The 22,332-nt window shown below is 42.5% G+C and overlaps 1 protein-coding gene across 2 annotated transcripts in view; it reads right to left on the bottom strand.

Moving 5' to 3' along the window:
* Window positions 1–22,332, bottom strand: part of TTC21B (tetratricopeptide repeat domain 21B) — an 86,032-nt gene that overhangs the window by 38,044 nt on the left and 25,656 nt on the right. For both annotated transcript variants that reach the window (XR_002908449.1, XM_024206181.1), the window contains exons 10-17: window positions 17,485–17,582; window positions 16,714–16,914; window positions 14,437–14,566; window positions 13,647–13,804; window positions 11,354–11,578; window positions 8,998–9,236; window positions 3,234–3,306; window positions 2,024–2,134 (exon numbers count right to left, since the gene is read on the bottom strand). Coding sequence is in view for 1 of the 2 variants with exons in the window: in XM_024206181.1 (XP_024061949.1) it covers window positions 2,024–2,134; window positions 3,234–3,306; window positions 8,998–9,236; window positions 11,354–11,578; window positions 13,647–13,804; window positions 14,437–14,566; window positions 16,714–16,914; window positions 17,485–17,582 (1,235 nt within the window). In the remaining variant the exon portion in view is untranslated. The remainder of the gene's footprint in view (window positions 1–2,023; window positions 2,135–3,233; window positions 3,307–8,997; window positions 9,237–11,353; window positions 11,579–13,646; window positions 13,805–14,436; window positions 14,567–16,713; window positions 16,915–17,484; window positions 17,583–22,332) is intronic.

Genomic DNA, 22,332 nt, shown 5'->3' on the forward strand with positions numbered 1-22,332 from the left:
TAGCCAAAGTGACATTAATTAATAACCCTTTGTCCCAAACAAGGATAGTTTCGGTCTCTTTTTTCCTTAGGCGTACTCCTAGATTTAAGTTTTTTTCATGAACTGCAGAGACTATTAATGACCCCAGTGTAGGAAGAGTGTAGAATTGCTTACAACCCATTTGGGGTACATTGTACCTTTTTCCCTACTGCTCTTTTAGCTGGAGGGAATGTTGCTGACCAAAAAAGTTTTAGTCAGCTCTAAAATGCCTTGTTAATTTGCAATGCTCTTCTGACAGGGACAGAAGAATGTAGTATGTCTAATAACTTGTGAGCTTTTTCCTCCCTTACTGATGTTTCTATTTTTAAAGAAATCAGTAGTATGGGAAAGCAGCTCCTGGAAGGCTCTAAAATCATCAGGAGACTGCCTCATCAGAAGAAGCCGATGATGGATCTTTGGGAAAGGATGAAGGATATTGTTCTGGTGGCTCAAAACTTGCCTGTTCTTTATCTGCCAACTGTTCATGCTCCTCCCAGTCCATATTCAGGGGACCAGCAATCATGCAGGTCGAACTCTCCTACTGCATTTTCCATGACTGATAGGAAGGAGATCTGTTCCTAAATGAAGGTCCCCAGTATGCCCAAAGTGGAGCATTGTAGGAATAAGGCTGGTTTTGGTAAAGTTGATCAGGCCATTGTCATGCCTGAGGTGAAGGAGTTGGGGTCATGAACCCTGGTTCGAAGAGAAAGACCCTCTCCCTGATCTGGTTGAATGGTGGAGCAAGAGTTCTCTGCTTAAGGATTAAGAGAAGATGTGCCCTGGTAAGAAATGAGCATAGTGCCTTTGGTGCAGAGGAGAGCTTTGGAGACTTAGCAAACTCCTCTAATATCATCAGGTCAGCACCACAGTTAATGATCCTATTATTGGTGCTGATGCTGGCAGTTGGCAGTCACCAACACTGTCAGATATAGGCGCTGTTTTGTGTCTCTTAGATACTGAGCCAGAAGTGAGCCGCCATCACTTTCTCCTGTTGAATGAGCTTACTGCTCCATTCCCAGGAGCAGAATGAAGAGTTAAGCTTCTCCCTCTGGGAAGAGAAGACTTATCGGAAATTACATTTGGCAGAATGTTCTGATCTCCTTTGTCTTGATTACTGGTCCATGGTGCCAGGAGGGCACTGTCTCACTGTCACAGTTGGTAAGAAGTAATTGAGGGGCAGCTGTGGCCTCTCTGCCCATTATGCTTTTGGATGGGAGAGTGTGAGGACATGCATGTTGACAACACAGCCCAATCAACACTGCTATTTAAAGATTCCAAGATTGCGTGCATGTTATGTATTCACACGTAGAGTGGAATCCACACTGACACTTCAAGAACTGCTAAGAATGTATGTCCAAGTAATTTGTGCTGATATACAATACTGTTGGATTACAGTAACAAACAGTAAGAAGCATCCAAAGAATATTTTTAGAGATATTTGTTCCACATTCTTCGCATGGACTGTCCTTGTTTACAAGATGACAAATTCAATTAACTGAATCTTGTAATTCTGAAACATGCTATACTAATAATAAAACATAAAAAACTTTTATTAACGCATTATTATGCATTTGTTTATTTTCGACCAGAAGTCCTAATCCTTCAACTGTGACATCATTATTTGGTTCCGATGAGGATATCACAGACAGAGCTTCATAACTTCAGGAAGGAAATAATCAGTCTGGAACAGATGAATTTCTTAGCAACAAAGATCTTATTTTTATGTAGGTGTCTTCAGCAGTGAAAAATAAGGGGAAAAAAATATTAATTATTTTTAAGTAGAATCTTTAAGTTTTCCATGAGACATTAGCAGGTCTGTTTGGCCTGGATTAAGAGAAAAATCAACATTCAACACTCCAGGCATTTTGAGAGGTATGAAAAACCACTTTTTTGGAACTTTCATAGTAAAATGCTTCTATCTGCAGGTGTACTAGAAAAACAAGTTAACATTGAAGGAGACAGTAATCCATTTATACAGCATGTCTATGAACTATTCATAACATACCTTTGAATAGTTATGAGTTTTGATTAGGGCTTTTCCAATTTTACTTGCTAAAGCTCCATCTCTTGGGTTTTTCTTTAAAGCCTGCTCGTAGACTTCTATAGCTTCTTCAGGCTAGAACAGTAACAAACAAAAGCAGATGGTAAATTCACAAAACTACACTAAAAGGCCTATAACGAGTTAACGTTCTGAGCAATCTGTTAATGCCACAAAGCGAGCTTCAATACTACTTTTTTCACAAATTATGGGACTTCAGGGTGGTTTCTACCAGACTGTCTTAAGATGACAGCAGACTCAATTACACACTGATTTAAACATTTTTGTGCTGAATTCCCGTTAACCAGGCTGTGAAAACTCAGCACAGAAACAAAGTTTTAAATTAACCTTTAATCTTTTCTCTGTCCTCTGAAATTCTCTTGGCGTTTCCTGGTTCACTGAAGTTATGAAAAAGCACATGCAAAAAACTTATTGCTGTACTCAATGTCCCTTCTTTTCTTTTCATTCAGCCTTGTCAGTCAGAAAGTCCAGCATAAATCCAAGCTGAACTCAAATTCCATTTTTGCTTTGGAGTTCACTTTTTAAAAAGGACAAATGACCCAAACAAACTGAAGACAAATGCTTATGCCCTAGGGTAGGGTTCATCACCTACTCTTTGTACTGCAGTGACCTATACTTTCAAGTTTTTCTGTCCCAGAGACAGAACCTATTGCTTGAAGATTTAAAATCAATTGCAAGCACTCCACATGCTGTCTGGCTTTCTAAGCACTGAATGGGTCTCTTGTGGCATCGTGGCCTTTCTGGAATTTACACCTTTCTTTCAAGCTTGAATGAACTGTTCCAACCTTGTCCAACTTCATTTCTGAAGTGAATTTACTTCAACTTTCAACCCACAGATATTTGACTTGCAAATGCTTGATTGTTAACTGAGGTTGCAATTCTCCTCTTCCCTGACCATCCCAAATCTGATGCTCATCCCTGAGGTGCCTTCTATTTTGAGTATATTATTTAGTCTCTAAATGTTGAAGTTAAATTAAAATGAATATAGTATTTATATATTTTAAGCCAGTAAACAGACCTTAAGTTTTCCTTAGCACACATTTTGCTTCCTGATCACCTATTAACAGAACCAGAAAGCGAAACTGTATCAAACTTGCGAATGACAGACAATTACTCGACTATCTTGCTCATCTTTTATCATGATGCAGATGCTCACCTCTTGAATATTCATGTATGCATCACCAAGAAGAAGAAAAGTATGTGAGCTTGGCAGTTTGTCCACCAGATCTCTGAAAACAAAAAGACAGAATCTAGTTTAATAACTAAGTTAATATTGGTACTTTGAAGAATATGTAAACAATGGTTACTTGCCCTACAATAATCATAGTTCTATGAGATATTGTATTCCGTGAGGATCCCACTGTAGATGTGTATGTGCCTCATGTGTGTGACATGAGGATCTACTGAACAGCAGTGTCCATCGGGGCCATGCATGCAATCTGTGACTCCCATGCAAGGGCATAAGGGTGGGGGGGGGGGGGAAAGGGGGAGTGCCACAACCCTCCCTCAGTTCCCCTGTAATTGGAAGCCCAGGGAAGCCAAGGACTCTGAAAGCATAGATGGAGGCTAGGACATGGGATTCACACTAACTATATCACCTTGAAGAACAACAGTTCTGTAGTGTAAGTTACCATTCTTTCAAGTACGCATCAGTGTGAATCCTACTGCAGAGGGCTGTGTCTATACTACCACTTTTGTCGGTCTAACTTTTGTGGGTCAAGGGTGTGAAAAAAAATAAGTTTCACTGGCAAAAGTGCTGGTGTGGACAGCGCTATGTCAACTTGAGAGGCTCTCCAGCCGACGTAACTAACGCTGCTCATTGGTGGTGATTTAATTATGCTGGCAGGAGAGCTCTCTCCTGCCAGCAAAGATGGCTACATGGGAGACCTTACAGTGGCACAGCTGTGCTGCTGCTATGTCCATAGTGTAGACCTAGCCTAGGTGACTGGCAATCACTATCCTCTTCAGGATGGGGGCATGACCAGCATCAGTCCAAGAGAGATTGGAGTAGTGCTCTTCCAATTTGGCATCTGATCTAGCAGCCAAGTTCAGTGCATAATGCTAAAACATGAGCAGATTGTGCCACGTAGCAGTCTTGCAGATAGTGACATTTCTGAAACAGACTGAGGTTGTCACTTGGTCTCTACTGGAGTGATGGGTACGTCAGCCAGGTGGTGGTAAAGCGAGATACAAGGTGTTTCTCATTTTGATAGTCTTTGTGCTAAAAATAGCCTGCCTTTTTGAGTGGTTGGCTATAGCCACATGTAGACACAGGGCCAATCTGAAATATTTGGTAATGTCAATGTAAATATAAGAGTTCTGGTTATGTCCAGAATGTGCAGTTTCTTCTCCCCTTGAGTGGAATGTGGTTTTGGAAGGAACACACGTTAGCTGACTGACAGGTTTAAATACAATTCAGAAATGACCTTGGGGATGAATTTGGCATGAGATATTAATTCCACTTTGTCTTTATGTAACAAGGTATGCAGAGATTCCACTATGAATGCCTCAAGCTTGCTCACCTTGTGGCTCAGGTGATGGCCATCAGAAAGAGTTCCTGAGAATAAGATTATAGATGGAGCACGGTAAGATGGGCTCAAGTGGGGGGTCTTCATAAGCCTCAAACAGATGATGTTGAAGTCCCAAGTTGGAGTGAGTTCTGTAACCCAGTGGATAAGCAATCCTCAGGCCCTTAAGAAATATGGATACCATGAAATGAGAGAAGACCATGACTATTGATGGATGATCTGGGGATATTGCTACCAGATGAAACTTGACTGAACTAAAATGAGAGCCCAGAATCTTTGGTATTGGGATCAGTACCAGCTCTAGGCCATGCTGGGCCACACATATTGAGAATTTATTTCTATTTGGACAAGTAGATGATTCTCACAGGGCTTCCTGCTCCACGCTAGGATTTCCTGAAGGTGAAAGGAGCAGTCTCTTTCTACGATGCTCAGACAGCCAACCATCCAGGCTATCAGTTGCAGTGATTTTCAGGTCTAGATGGAATACTTGTGACAAACACGTCTGCATGATCTGGAAGTCTGATTGATGGTTGTGTGAACATCTGTAACAGGTACATCAGACAAACTGCTTCAGCCGGGAGGGAGCTATAAGGATGAGCTTGGCCTAGTTTCTTTTGGCCTTAGCAATAACTCTGTGGATTAGCAGAATCACTAGGAATGGGCAAATAAGGCCCCAATTCCATTGCAGAAGGAAGGCGTCAAGCAGGGATCCTGCACACATGCCTATAACAGAGTGAATACGATTTGTTTTGTTTTTGCTTTTGGCCATTTTGCATGTTTACCTTTTTTGTAGTAAATTGGCTGAATTTGAAAACAAAAAAAGACAAAATGAAATAATTCACCTCTAAAAAAAATGTCTAGCAAAGTATTCGGAGAATAGTTTGGGGGCCTGAAAAAAAATGCATTTTTCTGCAAATAGTAAAAAAAATTCACTCAATATATTCTGGAGCAAAAGCTGAGACACTTGATGCTTCTGTGGTGGTAAAACAGGTCTATCATATGATTCCCCCACTGTTGGAATACTGGCTGGGAGATCAATTTAAACGGTGACCACTTATGGATGATATCGACTTGTCTGCTCAGGAAATCTGTCAAGTTGTTGCTAGCTCTCAGAAGGTTCAGGGCTATCAGGGGTATGCCTTGAAGATGGCACTATTCACATAGCTTAATTGCCTCCCTGCAGAGGGAGGCAGAGTGGGCACTCCCTTGTAGGTTTATTTAGTACATCACCCACAATCTGTCAGCATCTGTACTACACAGTGTCACAGGACCAGGAGGAATGCCACACACACACCAATCTGAGGACTCAATTCTAAGATGTTTAGTTTTAGCTCCTCTGGTGACCATGTCTCTTGTATCTGTAGCTGTTCCAGTTGGGCTCCCCAGACACATCTGTGACTAATGCACTGGATGGCTACAGGGCCATGAATGGTATCCCTTTTTGGACATTGTCATGATGCAGCCACCAGGTCAATGCTGCAAGATTATGAGATGAAATTAAAACAGTCTTGCTCATCAGATGCTTCACAGGAGAATAGGCTGATCTGAGAAAAAGCTGTAGGGGACTCAGGTGAAGCCCAGCAAATGGTGTAATGTATGCACAGACATATGGCTTAATAATGTGAAGCAAATCCGAACTGTCATAGCTGGGTGCAATACCACTATATTCAGTAACAACTGAAGTGAGAAGAATCAGTCCTGTGGTAAGTATCCCTCGCAGTCATGGAATTTATTCTAGCTCCGATGAACTCTATTTGTCTGTGATTGAGTAAGTGACAATTTCTCGTTGCTCAGCAGAAGGCAAACAGAGAAAGGGTGTAGCTGAAACGAATCCAAGTTCGCTGATGTGATTTGCTATTGATCAGGCAGCCATCTTGATATGGGCAGACATGGATGCCCTTTTCCCTTCAGTGTACGGCCACAACGGCAAGGCATTTTGTAAAGACTCTTGGTGCCATGGAGAGTAAAAAGGGCAATACCGTGAAATAGTAATGGTTTTGTCCCCACCATAATTCTCAGCTACTTCCTGTGGACCATGTGTAAGTACTCGTATAAGTCAAGAGCCAAAACCAGTTCTGAGCCTGAAGTAATGAAACAATGGAGGCAAACATTAACATTCTGAATCTGAGATGGTGCATATATATCTCTGTTCAGCCTCCTTAGCTCTAAGATAGGCTGGAGATCACCTTTCTTCTTCAGAGTAATGAAATATCAGGAATAGAAGCCTCTTTCTCTGCACTCCAGCAGGGACACTTTTTTTTTTGGTAACAGGCTCTTGTAAGAAGGGCCTCTGAAGAGAGAAAGCGAGAGAAGGGACAAGTAGGGGGCAAGGAAAGGAACTGGACAGGCAGCCACAGGTGTCAATGACCAGCCTTAGCTTCTCATCATGCCTGATGGAGGGGGACAAAATGGTTTCCAAAGAAGGTCCACTCTGGGATAGTTTTGATGTGGCTCTACACTACCTTGTTAAACCTGTAGCCTCTGGGAAGGAGCTTAGTGATTTCTTCTCCCTGCTGGAACCAGAGTTGTGGTGACTAGTTACCAGGGCACTTACTGAAGATAGCCTCCTCAGCTCCAGCTTGGAAGACATCTCCTCTTTGGGATAAGGCATGCTCCAAGCAGCATAGCTTGAGTCTTGCATCCCTTGATTTTCTGGTGCGGGAGGAGGCAGCATGGCAGATAGAGCACTTCTCAGGGATGTGCCCTTCCCCAAGGCAGAAGAGACATCTGCTGTGACTATCAATGAAAGGCATCAGACAGTCATGGGAAGGACAGGATTCACATGGCCCCTGCCCAATGGCTGACATGAAGTACTTCACCCTGGTGTACAAAGGAGTGTACCAGGGGCCTCTTCAATATATCATTCTCTTTTTTTCTGGCATATCCAACTGAAATTTTTAATAAGGAAAAATAAAAATAAAGTGAAATTCAAAATACAGATGCAGGACAGACACAGTCAAGGTTCTGTCTCACTTCCAGGAACATTAAGAGGGAACTGAGGGAGGATCGTTGCTGCTCTGCCCTTTACGCCCTTGCATGGGAGCATGAAGCAGCACAGGGTACACGTGCAGCCCTGATGAATACTGCTGAAATGATTCCAAACTCACATGCATGGGTGCATGCGCATCTACAGTGGAATCCACTCTAACATACTTGAAGAATGGCTATTTCCAAGAATAATCAAAATTAATACTGTGAGAGAGTCTTAACTTTTCAAAAAGATTCTAATCTGCAAAGGTTATCCTGAATTAAGTATCTTCACTTAAAAAAATAGCTTGCATCCATTCAGCGTCCTTGAAAGTTCATATGGTGAGAATCACATATCTGGATATTCTAGTTGAAATTAAAGCTTTGTATTAAAGTAGGCACACTTGTGCCAGGGGCCATTCCTCCCTCCAGTGAGACCTCTCTCCAAGCGTCATTTCCCCTTTTCCTCAGCCCAGAAACCTGCAGATGGGGACCTTCTGGCCTACAGCTGAATATGTAGCCACCAGGTTAGCATCGGCAGGCAAAGTAGGGACAAGATTTTCTGCTTGATGGGGAAGGCTTCTTTAGCATCATACAGGGGGCCAGAGGGGTCGGGGGAAGACTTTGTTGGAAAAGGAGAGAGCCTGAAGTGCCCAGAATAAAGTATAGTTTTGCCCTTAGCACCACAGTGCTATTTACTGAATGTATATGCTCAACCTCAGGATACCAGAATTTAGACCTTCACAACTTTGTACAATGTTTAAAAACAAAAAACCATAGAGATTTACCTGACATTCCATAAGCCAACAACCTGCTTATGGCAGGTGTGATGTAACAGTACAGTGATTGCTGGAAATCAAACTGTTGAGTTCAGGAAGACTCAAAAAATTTTTTTAAAAAACAAAAAAAATGCATATGCTAATGTTCCTTGCTATCTGGGGCTTTTAGTCAAAAACTGAAACAGAGTACAAATCATTTACTATTCATTTTCAAAAGCCCTTTTAGTATCTGCTCTTTTTCTAGGTGTCTAAGTATGAATGATGTGGCAAAAGTTATTACTATGTAATATTGCAGGAGTTTTAATATTAAAATAGCTTTATTTTGCAGATTTAAATTATTTTGAGAACTATACACTTTCCTTAATCCTCAGAACTATGCACGTTTCACCTTTCAGAATTCCTGAGTCTATTTTAAAAAATTATTGCTGATATATCAACCATTCATTCAGTTATTTTTTATTCTGAAATTCGTAGGTAAATGGTGCTTTGCATTGCTACTTTCATGGATTATACTACCAAGATAAATTTAATAATTTGACTTATTTTGGGGGAGGGAAACGAGGGCTGCAGAGAATATCAGTATTTCACACACAGAAAGTTTATGGTATATACCAGAGGTTTTGGGGCTTGCCTTTTTTTTTTTTACCTATAGCAGCTTGCATATAATTTTTTCTCTTTTCTGTATTGAAGATAAATGTCTGCCATTTTTTCTTTGGCTTGTACAAAGTAAGGTTGTTCAGATGTAATATTTCTAAGCATAGTTAAGGCTTGTTCAATATCTCCTTGTGCAAGAGCCAGGTCTGCATTAGCAATCACAACTCGTAGTTCTTCAGGGGTGCCAGTAAATTCATTGATGGCATCTTGCAGTACTTTAGCAGCTTCATGCTGTAAAACACAAATTATTTTTTCTCTTGATCTCAAGTTAATGCATCCGAGGCAGCCTATATTGCAAATAAATGGATGACCACCAAGGACAAAAACAACATACTTGCAATATACTTTAAAATGTTTAAAAAGGAAAAAGAGGATTGTACTCTTGATTAGCTGAAAGCTAGACAAAGTGAACAAGCAGCAGAAAGACAGTAGCAAACATTGCAGTTGTGTGCATAAGAATATACCACAGTATGTACTACTATAAAATACACTTTCAATCAAATGTAATTCCAGGATGGAGATAGATCCAGCTACACTGGGTAGTAAATACATTAGCCTAAATGTCTCTGTGACAAAGTGGGGAATTTTCTTAATGTTTTGTATCAAGGTTGTGGATGCCTCAGTTTCCCCTATGTGCTGCATGTTTAATGAGGTGGTGGGAAAGGGTGAAGAGGACCAGATGTGACTCCACCTAGCAGCCTGCACCCAGACAGCCTGGACACTTTGTAACCTAGCAACTGATGGCCTGAAGGCCCTCCCCAGCTTGGGAGCCAGCCGAATTTGGCGAGCAGGAGAACCAAGGGCTGGAGACACCAGGTAATCTGTTTGCCTGGGAAAGAAGAAAAAGGACGGAGGAGGAGCCTTGGAGGTGAGATAGAGTAGGCCTGTAGTAGGGCAGCTGCCCCACTCCTGGAGAAAAGGAGTAAAAGCAGCCAAGCTAGGCTGATTGGGGAAGCAGCCACAGCTGAGGCCACGCCCCAATCAGGCCACAGCTGGCCCTATAAAAGGGCTGTGAGCCAGGAGCTGAGTCAGTCTCTCTCTAGCTGTGGAGAGAGAAGGATCTGGCTGCTTAGGAGCTCAGGGTACTGGGAATAGAGCAGTGCTGGGGAAAGGCAAGAGGAGCTGGGGAGCTCCAGCCTGGCAACTCCCCAGGCTGCAGGCCTTGGGAAAGGCCAAAGCAGGTACTGGGGTTGAAGAGATGCAGCCCGGGGTTAGGCAGAGGCAGCTGGTCCAACCCCCTTGCCAATGATAAGTGACCTTTACAGACTGCAGTTTGCCCCAGTGAGCGGGGGCTAGAGGATGACTGGCAGTAGCCACTGAGGCAAGGTGGGTGAGAGGATTGGGGGTTCCCCTGGGAGGGGAGACCCAGAGCGTGGGGTCCTTCTGGGGCAGAACCCCAAGGTAAAGGGCACCGGGGTCCAGGAGGGACACTGGCCTGCAGAGGGCGCTCCGTATGCTGGAAAAGAGCAATTCTCAGATGAACAGCAGGAAGCGCTGCACCGGTGAGTCTCAACCTCGCTAAATGGCTGCAGGGAGGAGTGGCACTTCTGGACGGAGACTAAGAGACCTGGATGCTGGACAGTCTCAGATGGACTGTGCTGAGACTTTCTATGATCAAGGCCCCTGAGAAACTTCTGTGCTGTGTTCCAGACGTACAATAGACCCTTCTGTTTTTACACTGGCTGAGAATCACTGCAGTCTAGAGATTGGGGTTGCATTGCTCCCTCTGGGCACGGAGGCCCCCCCCAGTGGACCCACAGCTATTGGATTCACTGAGGGGAGCTCATGGAGAGAGACAGGCATGCTGAAGGCTTAGAGGTGCGGTTCCAGGAGGTGGTGGAGCCTAGTGCTTAACCCCCGAGACTGAGACTCCCAAGGAGGGCTGTTACACTGAAGGGGGTTCCTCCCAGGGACCATACAGAGCCAAGAAAGCACTGACCCTGTGATTCCATGACAGTCTCATACAACTATGAACCGCACAATGGTTGATCATGGCATTTAAGTGATCACAGATAACTTCAAAGCCTAACTCCTCACAATTAAAGGAGAGATGGGCAAGAGTTTCATCCAGTCTGCAGGCTCAGAGCAGTGTATCTCCACTGCGAGAATGGCAAAGAACTTGTATGTGTCTCAGAACAGCCTGAGAACCAAACTCCAAAAAACTTTGAAATTCAGATATTTCTCTGTCTGCAGAATTGTTAAGTCTCCTAAAGTCAAGACTTCCTGTAAAGTACTGTAGGGGTTTGTCATGGACTAGCTCAGGGATAGATGCCTTTGTTAATGGTACAACTGAGGTTTGCATTCCGCCTCAAATATACTGCATTTTATTAAACTGCTCATTGTCATACCTGTTCTCCATTCAAACGATGAGCTTCTACCAATTCCAGAAAGATAGACACACGATTACTTGCATCAATTTCATTTCTTTTTGCTTTTGATTTTGAGAAAGCCACAGCTCCTCTCATTCCAGGTAAATTCATTGCCATCTGCAAGGTCTTAATAGCTTCTGATATTTCTCCCATCTTCTTTTGGGTTTGGGCTTTAATTAAGTGATACAAAGGATGTTCTCTCACCTGAAATATAATAAGTTATTAATCAGTTTCTATATTCTGCTTACTGTTAAAAAAAATCAAGCATCCTGAGGAATAATTTAATATTTGTTAATTTGTTCTTTATCGAAGATATATTTAGAGAAAGGGATAATAAATGCTAATAATTAAGGCTACATTTTAGTCACGGGTATTTTTAGTAAAAGTCATGGACAGGTCACAGGCAGTAAACAAAAATTCACGGCCCGTGACTTTTACTATATACTCCTAACTAAAACTTGGGCCAGGGGGCTGCGGGAGCTCAGGAGGGTGCAGTCCGGGGGTGTCTCAGGTGCTGGGGGAGGGTGGCTCAAGCCCCCCGCTGGTGCTGGGGAAAGGGGTGGCGGCACACAGCTCAGGACCCCTGCTGGTGCTGGGGGGGGTGGGCTGGCGGGACTGGCAGGCTCCCTACCCGGCATGTCCCTGCAGGTCCTAGGGGGAGAGGCGGCCGGGGGGATCCACACACTGCTCTGGCCACAAGCTCTGCAGCTCCCACTGGCCAAGAACTGCAGTCAATGGGAGCTGCAGGGGCGAGGTGCCTGTGGGTGCAGGCAGTGCGTGGAGCCCCCTGGCCCCTCCGCCTAGAAGCTGCCAGGAGATGCCGGTGGGAGCATGGGAAACCCCCCACCTCCCCGAGGTAAGTGCCGCCCCGCACCCCAACCCCTTGCCTCAGCCCCTCCCAAACCCAAACCGTTCCTGCTGCTGGCCCAGCCAGCCACACCAGCTGCTGCAGAAGTCATGGAGGTCACACAAAGTCACGGAATCTGTGATCTCCGCAACAGACACACAGCCTTACTACTAATCCATGTTATACTTGTGTCTAGCAAATGTAGTATTACTTCTATTAGTAAAGTTGTCTTCAAAAAACATGCAAGACAATTTTTTTTATAAACCCTCATACCATACAAAAGAAAGAATCTCATGAGTCAGAACCCTGATCTAGAGACGAAAAGGCATGCACTAGACCATTACTTAAAACAAACCTGCTTGTTACAGGTGTTTTCTGAGTGTCTCCTCTCCTAAACCATAGACAAGACCACATCTGCTTCAGTAAGCTGGTGCAGTAGTTTCAAAAAAGAGTGGAAGATATACATAATTTGGCAATTAACTTATACACACAAACCCACTGTGGCATTCATCCACTCTACCTGCTTGAATAGGTCTGTTTTGATATTAAAGGGAACAAATGGAAAGAGTAAGTGTGACTCTATACAAAATTTCAGGCACATCAGTAGGTATTATTTTCATTCAGCTTCTCTATGCCAATGTTTGGAGAACAGAAGGTGGGTAGAGGAATATTTTAGAAAGGAAATAAAGACCAGCTTGTCTCACATCATCTACCTTCCAGCAAAGCCCTATCAGGATATTCACTCAGAATTCAACCGTGCATAACTGCTGAGCACGCTGGCCCTGCCTCAGCGAAGCACTTAACTCTAAGTAGTCCCAGTGACTTCAATGGACCAGAGTTCTCAGTACCTCGCAGTACCAAGTCCTGAATCAGCCACAATAGATGAGTGGGGAAAGCCATTTCAGAACCACCACTGCTTAAGTGTACTGGCTTTGCTGACCAGGGAACAAGGAGATACTGACAGTAACAATGTTCCCAGGTTTCTTGAAAGGCAGCACGACTTTGGACCGCTCTTCTTATATTCTTTTATGTAAACCTTTCACAACTTTGTTGCAAGATGTCTCTGGGTCTACAAATCCTGTCTATATAGTATGTCCTTATAAATTGTAATACTTATTTCTGTTAACAGTTCTCTCTCTCTCTCTCTCTCTCTTTAGAGAGAGAGATCAGAAAAGAAAAAAGCTGTTTCTTCTATACCCCACAAGAAAATTCTGATACCTTGGGGCAAATTAATAGGCAAATTTGGAGTCCTGACTTCACACTCCCAATTTGCCTTGCAATTAAAATTATTCATCTGACAAACGTGTTCAGATGCCAAGCTTGTAGTGAAAAGTATTAAAATCATGCATTTTGCTGTGCACACTATAGCAGAAGTCTTACAAAACTGATTGAATAAAACAGTTTAATTCCTCTGATCAAACTCACCTCAAAATTGTAGCTCAGACAAAGTTCCAGGGACTGAGAACAGAGTTTAAAATTGTTTTGGGACAAATGAACCTGAGCCATAAGTAAATGAGCATCTGGATAAGAAGGATTCTGTTCCAGGCAATGCTGTAGGACACTGTGGGACGCCTCAATATCACCTAATGATTTAAACAAAAATAGCAAAAATCAAGAGGAAAAAAAATCAAAGCCCAGTATTGAAGATAAGTGCCTCTTACTCAGGCCTGGTCTACACTGAAAAATTCATACCACTGACCAATGTAGACCCTGCCTCTTGAGAAGGAGTGCTGTAGCATTTCAAGTGTAGACAAGCCATTAGCCTCTCTATAGTTTACATATAAAGGCCTCACAGCTTGCTTTTAAGATATACACATATTTATTTAACAGGCTGCTAATGACCTCAGATAGCAGCTACTAAATACTTCTGATCAGTGTCATTGTGAGTTGGAGACAAAACCAACCAAAAAACACAGCAGAGACAGCAATTGCTCCATTATCCCAGTCCCTGAACCATCCACTCTCTAGTCCTATTTGATTTTTCTGTAAGGTGAAGTCTTTCAATGCTACATTTCTATTTTTTCAGAAGTGCATTTTAAGGGAACAATCAGGTAATAAAGCCAGAGGAAAGAAATAATTCTAGTACCGTGTTGTTAAAAAAGAACAGAATATAAGAAATCAAATAATATTTTTGTTGTTATACAGTACTTTAGAATGGAAGAAAAATATTTAATACAAAAATATTTGTATTTTTGCAGCCACACACATATATTACCTGATAAGTATTTCACCTTCGCAATTAAAAAGACAGCATGTAGAAGACTTGGTACAGTTTTTACCACAGTTTCAAGAACTGAGGCACAGTGTTTGAGCAGTGGTGAAGGGGGTTGTCCTGGATTTGCAGGCTAGAAATAAGAACAGATCAACTGAAAAATTCATTATAAGAACATGAACTAGTAAAAAGAAAGCACTGCTAATTTTGCTCAGCCTAAGAATCTGAAAGTTCAAGAAGTGAAAAGAATGTGTCACCACGAAGAAACAGTGAAAAGTATTTTAAATATAAGAGGCCAAATTCTACTCACATTTATACCGGTGTAAATGCAGAGAACCGTTATTAAAGTTTGCGGGACTCGACCAGTGTAAGACTTGTATAAATTAAATCAGAATCAGGCCCCTCTCTGGTTGTACACAAGCCAGTCCATTACACTGGGGCCAGATGATCCCCAAATAGCAATAATTTGGCTTCAGGGGAATCAAAGCAGGTACATCAGGGGAAGGTAAAGGTAAGTAGGAGGCCTGAGTCAACAGGAGCTCCGCTTTGTTCTTCCATCACTCCCTGGGGGGCTCAGGGACACCCCTTCACCACAGCACCTCTATGTTGTTGGGGCTCAGCAGAACACAGAGCAGGAGTTGGGAAACTGCTGCTTTCTGTGGCATGATCTTCTGTGGACCTGGCATAATTATACTAGGAAAATCCACATGGAATTTAATGTTAGAAGCAGCCTTAATTTCCCTTCACAGCTTCAACTTCCTCCACACAAAGACAGCTGTAATGTGCAACCCCAGGAAGGGAAAAGGCTGATCTGATGCAGCAGAAGAGGGATTCCCTATAATCAAAATGGAAGGTCCCAACATCTTCCCGGTTGGGTTATGCAGGCTGCATTTCTTCTTCCTCACTGAAAGTGAAAGTGAAGATATGGCTCTCCTTGCAGTTTTGTCAATTTCCCTTCCTATAGGTTCTTCTAAAAGAAACGAGGTCTGACTATTAGTTTCCATCCTCCTTTAATTCTCTAAGAGAGCTCAGAGCGCCAATGTCATTGGAATTACAATGGAATTATCTTTCGGGACAACAGCCCCTACCAGCTGAAGTCTCAGAAATAACTAATTAAAAAACCTTCAATTTCAAATATAGTTCACATGGTGGCAATTGCTTTGTCATCTTTTCCATTTTCCAATTCCCCAGCTCAATAAAACGTGCACCTTTCTAAGAAGAAAACAATTTCAAAAAAATGTTCAGATGAGATGCTACGTAAAAACAGATTAACATTTCTTATGGGTGCTATTTTCTATACTGTATAGCCTTGTAAGATGCTGCAATTGTTAGTGTCTTTTTGGACTTTAAACATTGTCATTTCACTGAGATTTTTGCCAGAACAGTTGTGAGGCATTCACACTACCATGGAACTTACAGTCTGTTCTTGAGAAACTAGAACATATAACAAATAATTATAGGACTGTCATATAGCAAACTGTCAACATATGCTAGAAGTCTGTGGAACTGTATAATATCTGAGCTAATGCCCAACAATTACTTAAGATCTTTCCTCTGTAACATACTTGAAAGAGTTATTTTCAGTTACTCTTTTTCTTACTCTTTCTTGGTGCAGTATCTTAACTTAATAGCTTGAAGACCCCTTCCTTGGTATCCTGAAAATAGTTATGAGTGTCAAATATTCCTGTTGTCAAGCCCAACATATGACAGGATGCCATTTTCAACCATAAAAAAAATAACCCACAATCTGGATAATTTATATTTTTGTTTGAGGTTAAAGAGTTAAAATACCATTATATACATATGTACCTGCACATAAGTAGAAGAGAAATGAATGCATGTATGTGGGAAAACATCTTGAGCAAACAAACTGCATGTGTGTGAGAGGTCAAGAATGACCACGTGATCAACATCTAGCCTTCACATTAAGTTATTTAAGTGAGTTCTACTCTGTTATATTCTCCAGATCAAACAATAGATCAAATAACTGTATATAGAGCACCTTGCTGTATATGCACAGCACCTTGTATTTACATTTAACCCCTCCTCAAATATAACTGCTGCATTTTGTATGAAGAAAATGAGATGTAAATTAGCAGTTATTCCAGTACAAAGCTGCTAAATATTTAAAACAAATTTTTGCTTCATGTGAAAAGTAAATATACTTTTGGTGATTCTTCTAAAAAAAAATCCCTTCTACTTGTAACTATTAAATGATATTAAAAATGGAGTCCTTGGATAAATTCTAGTTTTCAGAGGAAGAGGTCTAATACTACTAACCTGTGTTGGGCAAAAATTAAGATATTCTCTAACAATTTCCAGCAAGAAATCAGGGTTCAGTTTTTCAAAGTACTGTATGCCAAGAGGTAAGCCATGCAATGATGAAAAGTGAGTATCCAGAACATCATTCAACAAATGAATAACTTCTTCTTGTCTTTGATGTTTCTTCATAGCTAAAACTGCACGCAAGAAAGACAGTTCCTGCAAAAAAAACAAAAATCTTTTTTTAACTCCAACTATATTAGTTTTGTTACTTTTTTATTATTTATCTAGCACCACACAAATCTTCACCATTTTCTAGGCAATAACTAGATGCAATGATCTCAGCAAACGCTAAATTTAGGAATATTGTAACAATTATATAATGCAATTGAAAACTAAGAATGATCACTGTAAGGTGTACATAAAGATTTGCTATACAATGCATTTCTTTTTCAATTTATATGGTGCAATTATAAGCCATTCTAGGCACATAAGTAAATTAAATTTATCAATGTCAACACCAGCATTTAAAAAAAAAAAAAAAAAAGCCCCTTTTTCCCCCATTCAATCCAAACTCAGAAAAAAATCTGAGTAAACAAATACTCCCCGTCAAGCAGGCCAACACGAACTTTGCTTGACCAAAAGACAGAAAAAGCAAATTTCTGAGTTAAGCATCCTCCATTAAGAATACTCTGCTCCAGAAAAAATAAAGATGTTAAACTCTAGTAATCTCAACCAGGCCACAACTTCAGATTAGAATCAAAACACTTCAGTGAAGCAGTCTTTTACCCCAGATTTCCCAATTGATTGCTGAATTTCATTAAGGAATTCCAACTGCTGATCTGCATCTTCTAATTGCCCTTCAATTATCTGACATCGGATAATTCCTGCAACAGTAAACATTGAATTTCAGTTTCAGCTTTATGGTGGCTACACAGTGTTAAGCTTTCCAGAGGGTCCTCACCCCCCACCCTCATTAATCAAGTTTTCTTTACCTCTGGACTATCAACTCCTCCGCCTTTTGTTAACAGGGTGATGGGGAAAAAACGAAGAACTAAGATTTATGACAGATGTACAGGGTTTATCTACAATGTAAATTATTTTTTACAGCTATGTCCTTCCTTCATAAAAGCCATCTCTCCTCTTTCCCCCCCACCATCACATGCTTTAAACTTCATCTAGGAAAATACCTAAATTGTTTCTTTAAGCTGTATTTGTTAAAGTTTCAAAAGTTATCCTTTTGACATTTCACAGCGTGCCCTAACACACTTCCCTTAAGTGTTTGGGCAAAGTCTTTGTATAGTTTGTCCTGTACAACTTACTAATGATTGTTAAACCAAGTACTATGTATCATCCATGACCTATGGGAAAATCATCTGTGGAACCTCTCTCTCCCCCTCCATTCTTAAACTACTTAGCAACAGAGTAGACACCTAACAGAACAGTGTTTAGCAATATTCTCAGAGGTTTCTCTTTATCTATTGTCTTCTTACTAAACAGCGATAATAACTCACTACATGCAAAAGCTTGTTTATAGAAGTGTGATTACTAGTAGGTCTTTGATTCACCAGTCTTGTTTTAACTTGCAGGTTTCCACCATGAGATCCTAATAATCCCCTTATACTGTTCCTTGCTTGGATTCAAGACCATGGAGAAATCAAACATGCTTGTGTCCTTCCTTCTGAGAACAAAAGGCTGACAGGTCTCTCTTAATTCTAAAATTAAGAAAAAAACAAAACAAAACAAAACACAAAACAAAAAAACAAACAAACGACTATGTGTGCAGGTGAGACTTGCTTTTCTTTTCTCTCCAAACATTAAAAACGTAGATCCTCTCCAGGCTAGAAGACTGATGACTAGAGACCATTCCCATCGAATGGGAGGTCCTGGATCGAAGTCTGCATCTCTTGGGAAAGGCCGGCAGTCTGAAGCTAGGAGCTGCGCCTCATCACCACCACCGACGCGACCACCTTAGCTGCTGAGTCCGCCACGTCCCACGCCATTTAGAGGGATCACCTAGCCGCCACTGTGCCCTCTTCTACCAGGGTGCCAAATTCTTGGGCCAAACTCTGCAGGAGGGACTCCCTGAACTTACGAAGGGATTGTATCTGCCCAAGAGGGCCTGATGATTCACCACCCAGAATTGCAGGCTGGCAGTTGAATAAATTTTTCTCCCAAAAAGGTCGTCTTTTGGCATCTTTATTTTTGGGAGCTGAGCTGGTGTGCCCCTGCTTGTTTTTCATTGGCTGCAGACACAACCGGTGAGCCCGGAGGTGGGTGGGTATAAAGGTACTCGAACCCTTTGGCTGGGACAAAGTACTTCTTTTCAGCCCTTTTGGAGGTGGGAGCGATAGATGACAGGGTTTGTCAGAGGACCTTGGCAATTTTGAGGACCACGTCATGCACTAGTAGTGCAACACGGGCAGGGGTAGAGGCTTAGAGGACATTGAAAAAGGTGTCCACCTGCTTGGGCATCTCCTCTACCTCTAGCTCTCGGCCACCAGTCGAAGCAGGGCTTGGTGTTCTTTAAAATCATTTGGCAGGCTGGCCCGCAAGGGTACAAAGACCGCCTTGTCCGGGGATGAAAACGACTGTACCACCGGGGGAGGCCTCTGGGCATCGTCCCCTCTGGGGGAGGGAGGTTTAGGGGTGGGTGCAGTCTCCTCTAACCTGACCTCCGAGCACGACTCATGCACCGAGCCCAGTGCCGTCGGTGCTGCCAACTGTTGCTCCAAAGCAGTGGCAGATGAGTGGTGCGAAGGGGGCATTGTCATGACTGGCATGCCCCATGCACCCCAATAAGGCCATTGCAGTGGCCACTGGCCATGCTGCCAAGGCAACGTCGTCGATGTAGACACGGCCTCGGGTGCCCGAGTCTGGGCAAGGGGCTGAACTACCCTTCTATGCCAGAGGAATCCCCTTCCGGTAACCACAGTGGTGCCCTTGATGCCTGCGTCTGCCTGCTGACTGTCGCCGCCGAAGACCAGTGCCTGGAGTGAGAGGATCGGTGCCAGTGGGACCAGAGCCGTGACAGACAGCGCTCCCACCAGACAGGCGACCGAGATCTGCGCCGAGAGGACGACCAGTGTGAGGGTGAACAGTGCCGGTAATATGGAAACCGGAGCCTTCACCTAGGTGATCTGCGTCAAGACAGCAGGAACCGCAATTGCGGTGCCAGTGACTGAGGGCAAGCCCCAGAGGATCCAGGTTGTGACTCCGGAGATTTGTGGCACGGAGGTAGAGGGTGCTGCCTTGTCTCGGGGGATCGGCGGCGCTCCACTGCCCCCGAGCGGTTTTAGCGGCTGGTTTGCCCTTGTAGGAAGTCTTTGCTATTTCCTGCAGTGCCGACACTGCAGGCGGAGGCTTCTGCTCTCTTGGTGCCAGGAGAGCTTGGGAAGACATCGATGCCATCAGGAGTTTGGGTCCCCTACCACGAGAGTCTGTGGTGGATCCTTAAAGGGGCTAAGGGCCCCGACTGGGCAGGCATGTATACGTGGCTCCGGAGTGGCCTGGCAGCCTGAACTGGATCCTTTGCCCGATGTCCCATGGCCCCTCTTGCCTAGTGCCAGGGAGACATGCTTCTTTGTTTTCTTTTGGGGCACCGGCGATGGGGAGCGGTGCCGGGCAGAGGCCAGTGCCGGGGGTACGTTGGGCACCGGGACTGAGATATTAGATGAGTCTTGGCAGGACAGCTCAGAAGCCGGATGAAGGGCAGCCTCCATAAGGAGAGCCCACAAGCATTTAAATATCCCACTCTTTCTGAGTCCTGGGTCAAAATTTTTTACAAATACAGCACTTATCCTTCACATGTAATTCCCCCAAGCACTTGAGGCAATTGCTATGGGAGTCACTTACAAGCATAGGCCTGTTACAGTCCACGCAGGGCTTAAACCCCGGAGACTGGGACATGGCCCACCTGGGGCGAAGTCCCTGCCGGGACTAACTTCTAACTACACTTAACAACTACTTAGCACTAACTACTATAAACAAACTATTTACAAGGCCCCAAGGCTTGAAGTCAGAAGAGAAGAAACTGCTAGCCCTTGCTATGCAAGGAAAGGTGCTCCAACTAACCACCCCGGGCAGTTAGAAGTAACTGAGAGGGCGTAGGGCCGGTGGTGCCTGATATACCGATGCATGAGCGCGGACTCAAGGGGGCACCACAGCTGGCCCTACAGATACCGCTAAGGCAAAAATCTCCAATGACAGTGCACATAGGCGTGCACACACTTAGAATGGAATTGACATGAGCAAGCACTCGAAGAAGAAAAATAGGATTAAGCTCAATATCAGGCATGCCACAAAAACCTGACAGTCTTTGGGGCTGAGGCCAAAAGGAAAAGTAGTACAAATTCTAATTAAAACTCTTTCATTATTAATTTTTTTGTATTGCAGTAGCAGCTAAAGGCCCCAACCACAATCAAGGTTTGTTTGGACTATGTGCTGTACAAACATGAGTCATGCCATATACTTCAGTGAGAGGGCCATATAAGAATCTGACCCCTTAAAATAAATAAAAAGGACTGAGTATATCACATGACTAACACAAGCAAAAATAATTAAATATCTAATACAGATTTCTTCATTTCCAATGTTAAAAATATATTGTTCTGTTGATTCATAGAGCCAAGAACATTGTGTGAAATTATTATAAAGCTTCACTGTACCAAAGCCAGAAAATAAGAGAGTCAGACCATTTTAAAAATAAAGACCATCAAGTAGTAAAAGTGTTATTAGCTTCAGTCATCATCAATTACAAGTTACAGCTTCTTCCCCCTCAGCCTAATTAGCCTCTTCAAGCTGCTTTTTTCTTCTGGGAACCCAAACAAACATTTTCAACTATCAAGTTATACCACCTAACAGTCCCTCTTGGCGTGGAAGCAATGCCAGTATCTTGCAGTTGCTTTTTGATGGCACAAAAAAATTGTCGATAGGATATGTGAAAGGGGAGTTTCTTGTTAGTCTTGCAGTCTTTAAGAGGATCCTATTCCTCATGGAAATATTGTATACCAAATGTTTTTGATTTGTGAAGTAACTTCTCTAGTCAGAGTTATCATTGCAACAACCAATGAAAGCAAAGAAATTTAGAATTTTAGCATTTTTTTTTAAACACACAAGTCATTTATTGCCCCAGTTGTAATTCTCCTCAAAGACATAAAAACAGCTGTAAAATTGGAAAAAAGAACAAGCTTTTTGCAAAAGAATTAGAGATATTCTCCTCAACATGCATCTTATGGTTACCCATTAATGTTACAAGGATGATTTTATCTTTTCAAAAGCTTATAGAGCAATAGAAAAACCAGTTAAAGGAACTTATCAACTTGAAATCTAGCCAGTTAAAAATATATTGAAAGCACTGCCAAGCATATACTTCTCCCTGATTCCTTCTGCCACTGTGTGTTTTTTCAAATTACATTTTATTTAAAAAAAACCTCTCTCTCCTGTTGAGGAGTGAAAGACCCACCCAGACAGGAGGAATGACCCTATGAAGAAAATAGTGAAATTGGCAATAAAGTGCTGTCAAATGCTCTTAGAAAAACTGAAAAGAAAGCCTTAATATTTCTGTTATAAGTAATTTCATGCATTATCTGTAACAATAGTAGATAAAACAAATCAGAGAGAAGTACGTTTAAGTTG

The sequence above is a fragment of the Terrapene carolina genome, unplaced genomic scaffold (assembly GCF_002925995.2).
Source record: "Terrapene carolina triunguis isolate 2854851 unplaced genomic scaffold, T_m_triunguis-2.0 Scaffold62, whole genome shotgun sequence".
In the NCBI taxonomy this organism is placed as follows: domain Eukaryota; kingdom Metazoa; phylum Chordata; order Testudines; family Emydidae; genus Terrapene; species Terrapene triunguis.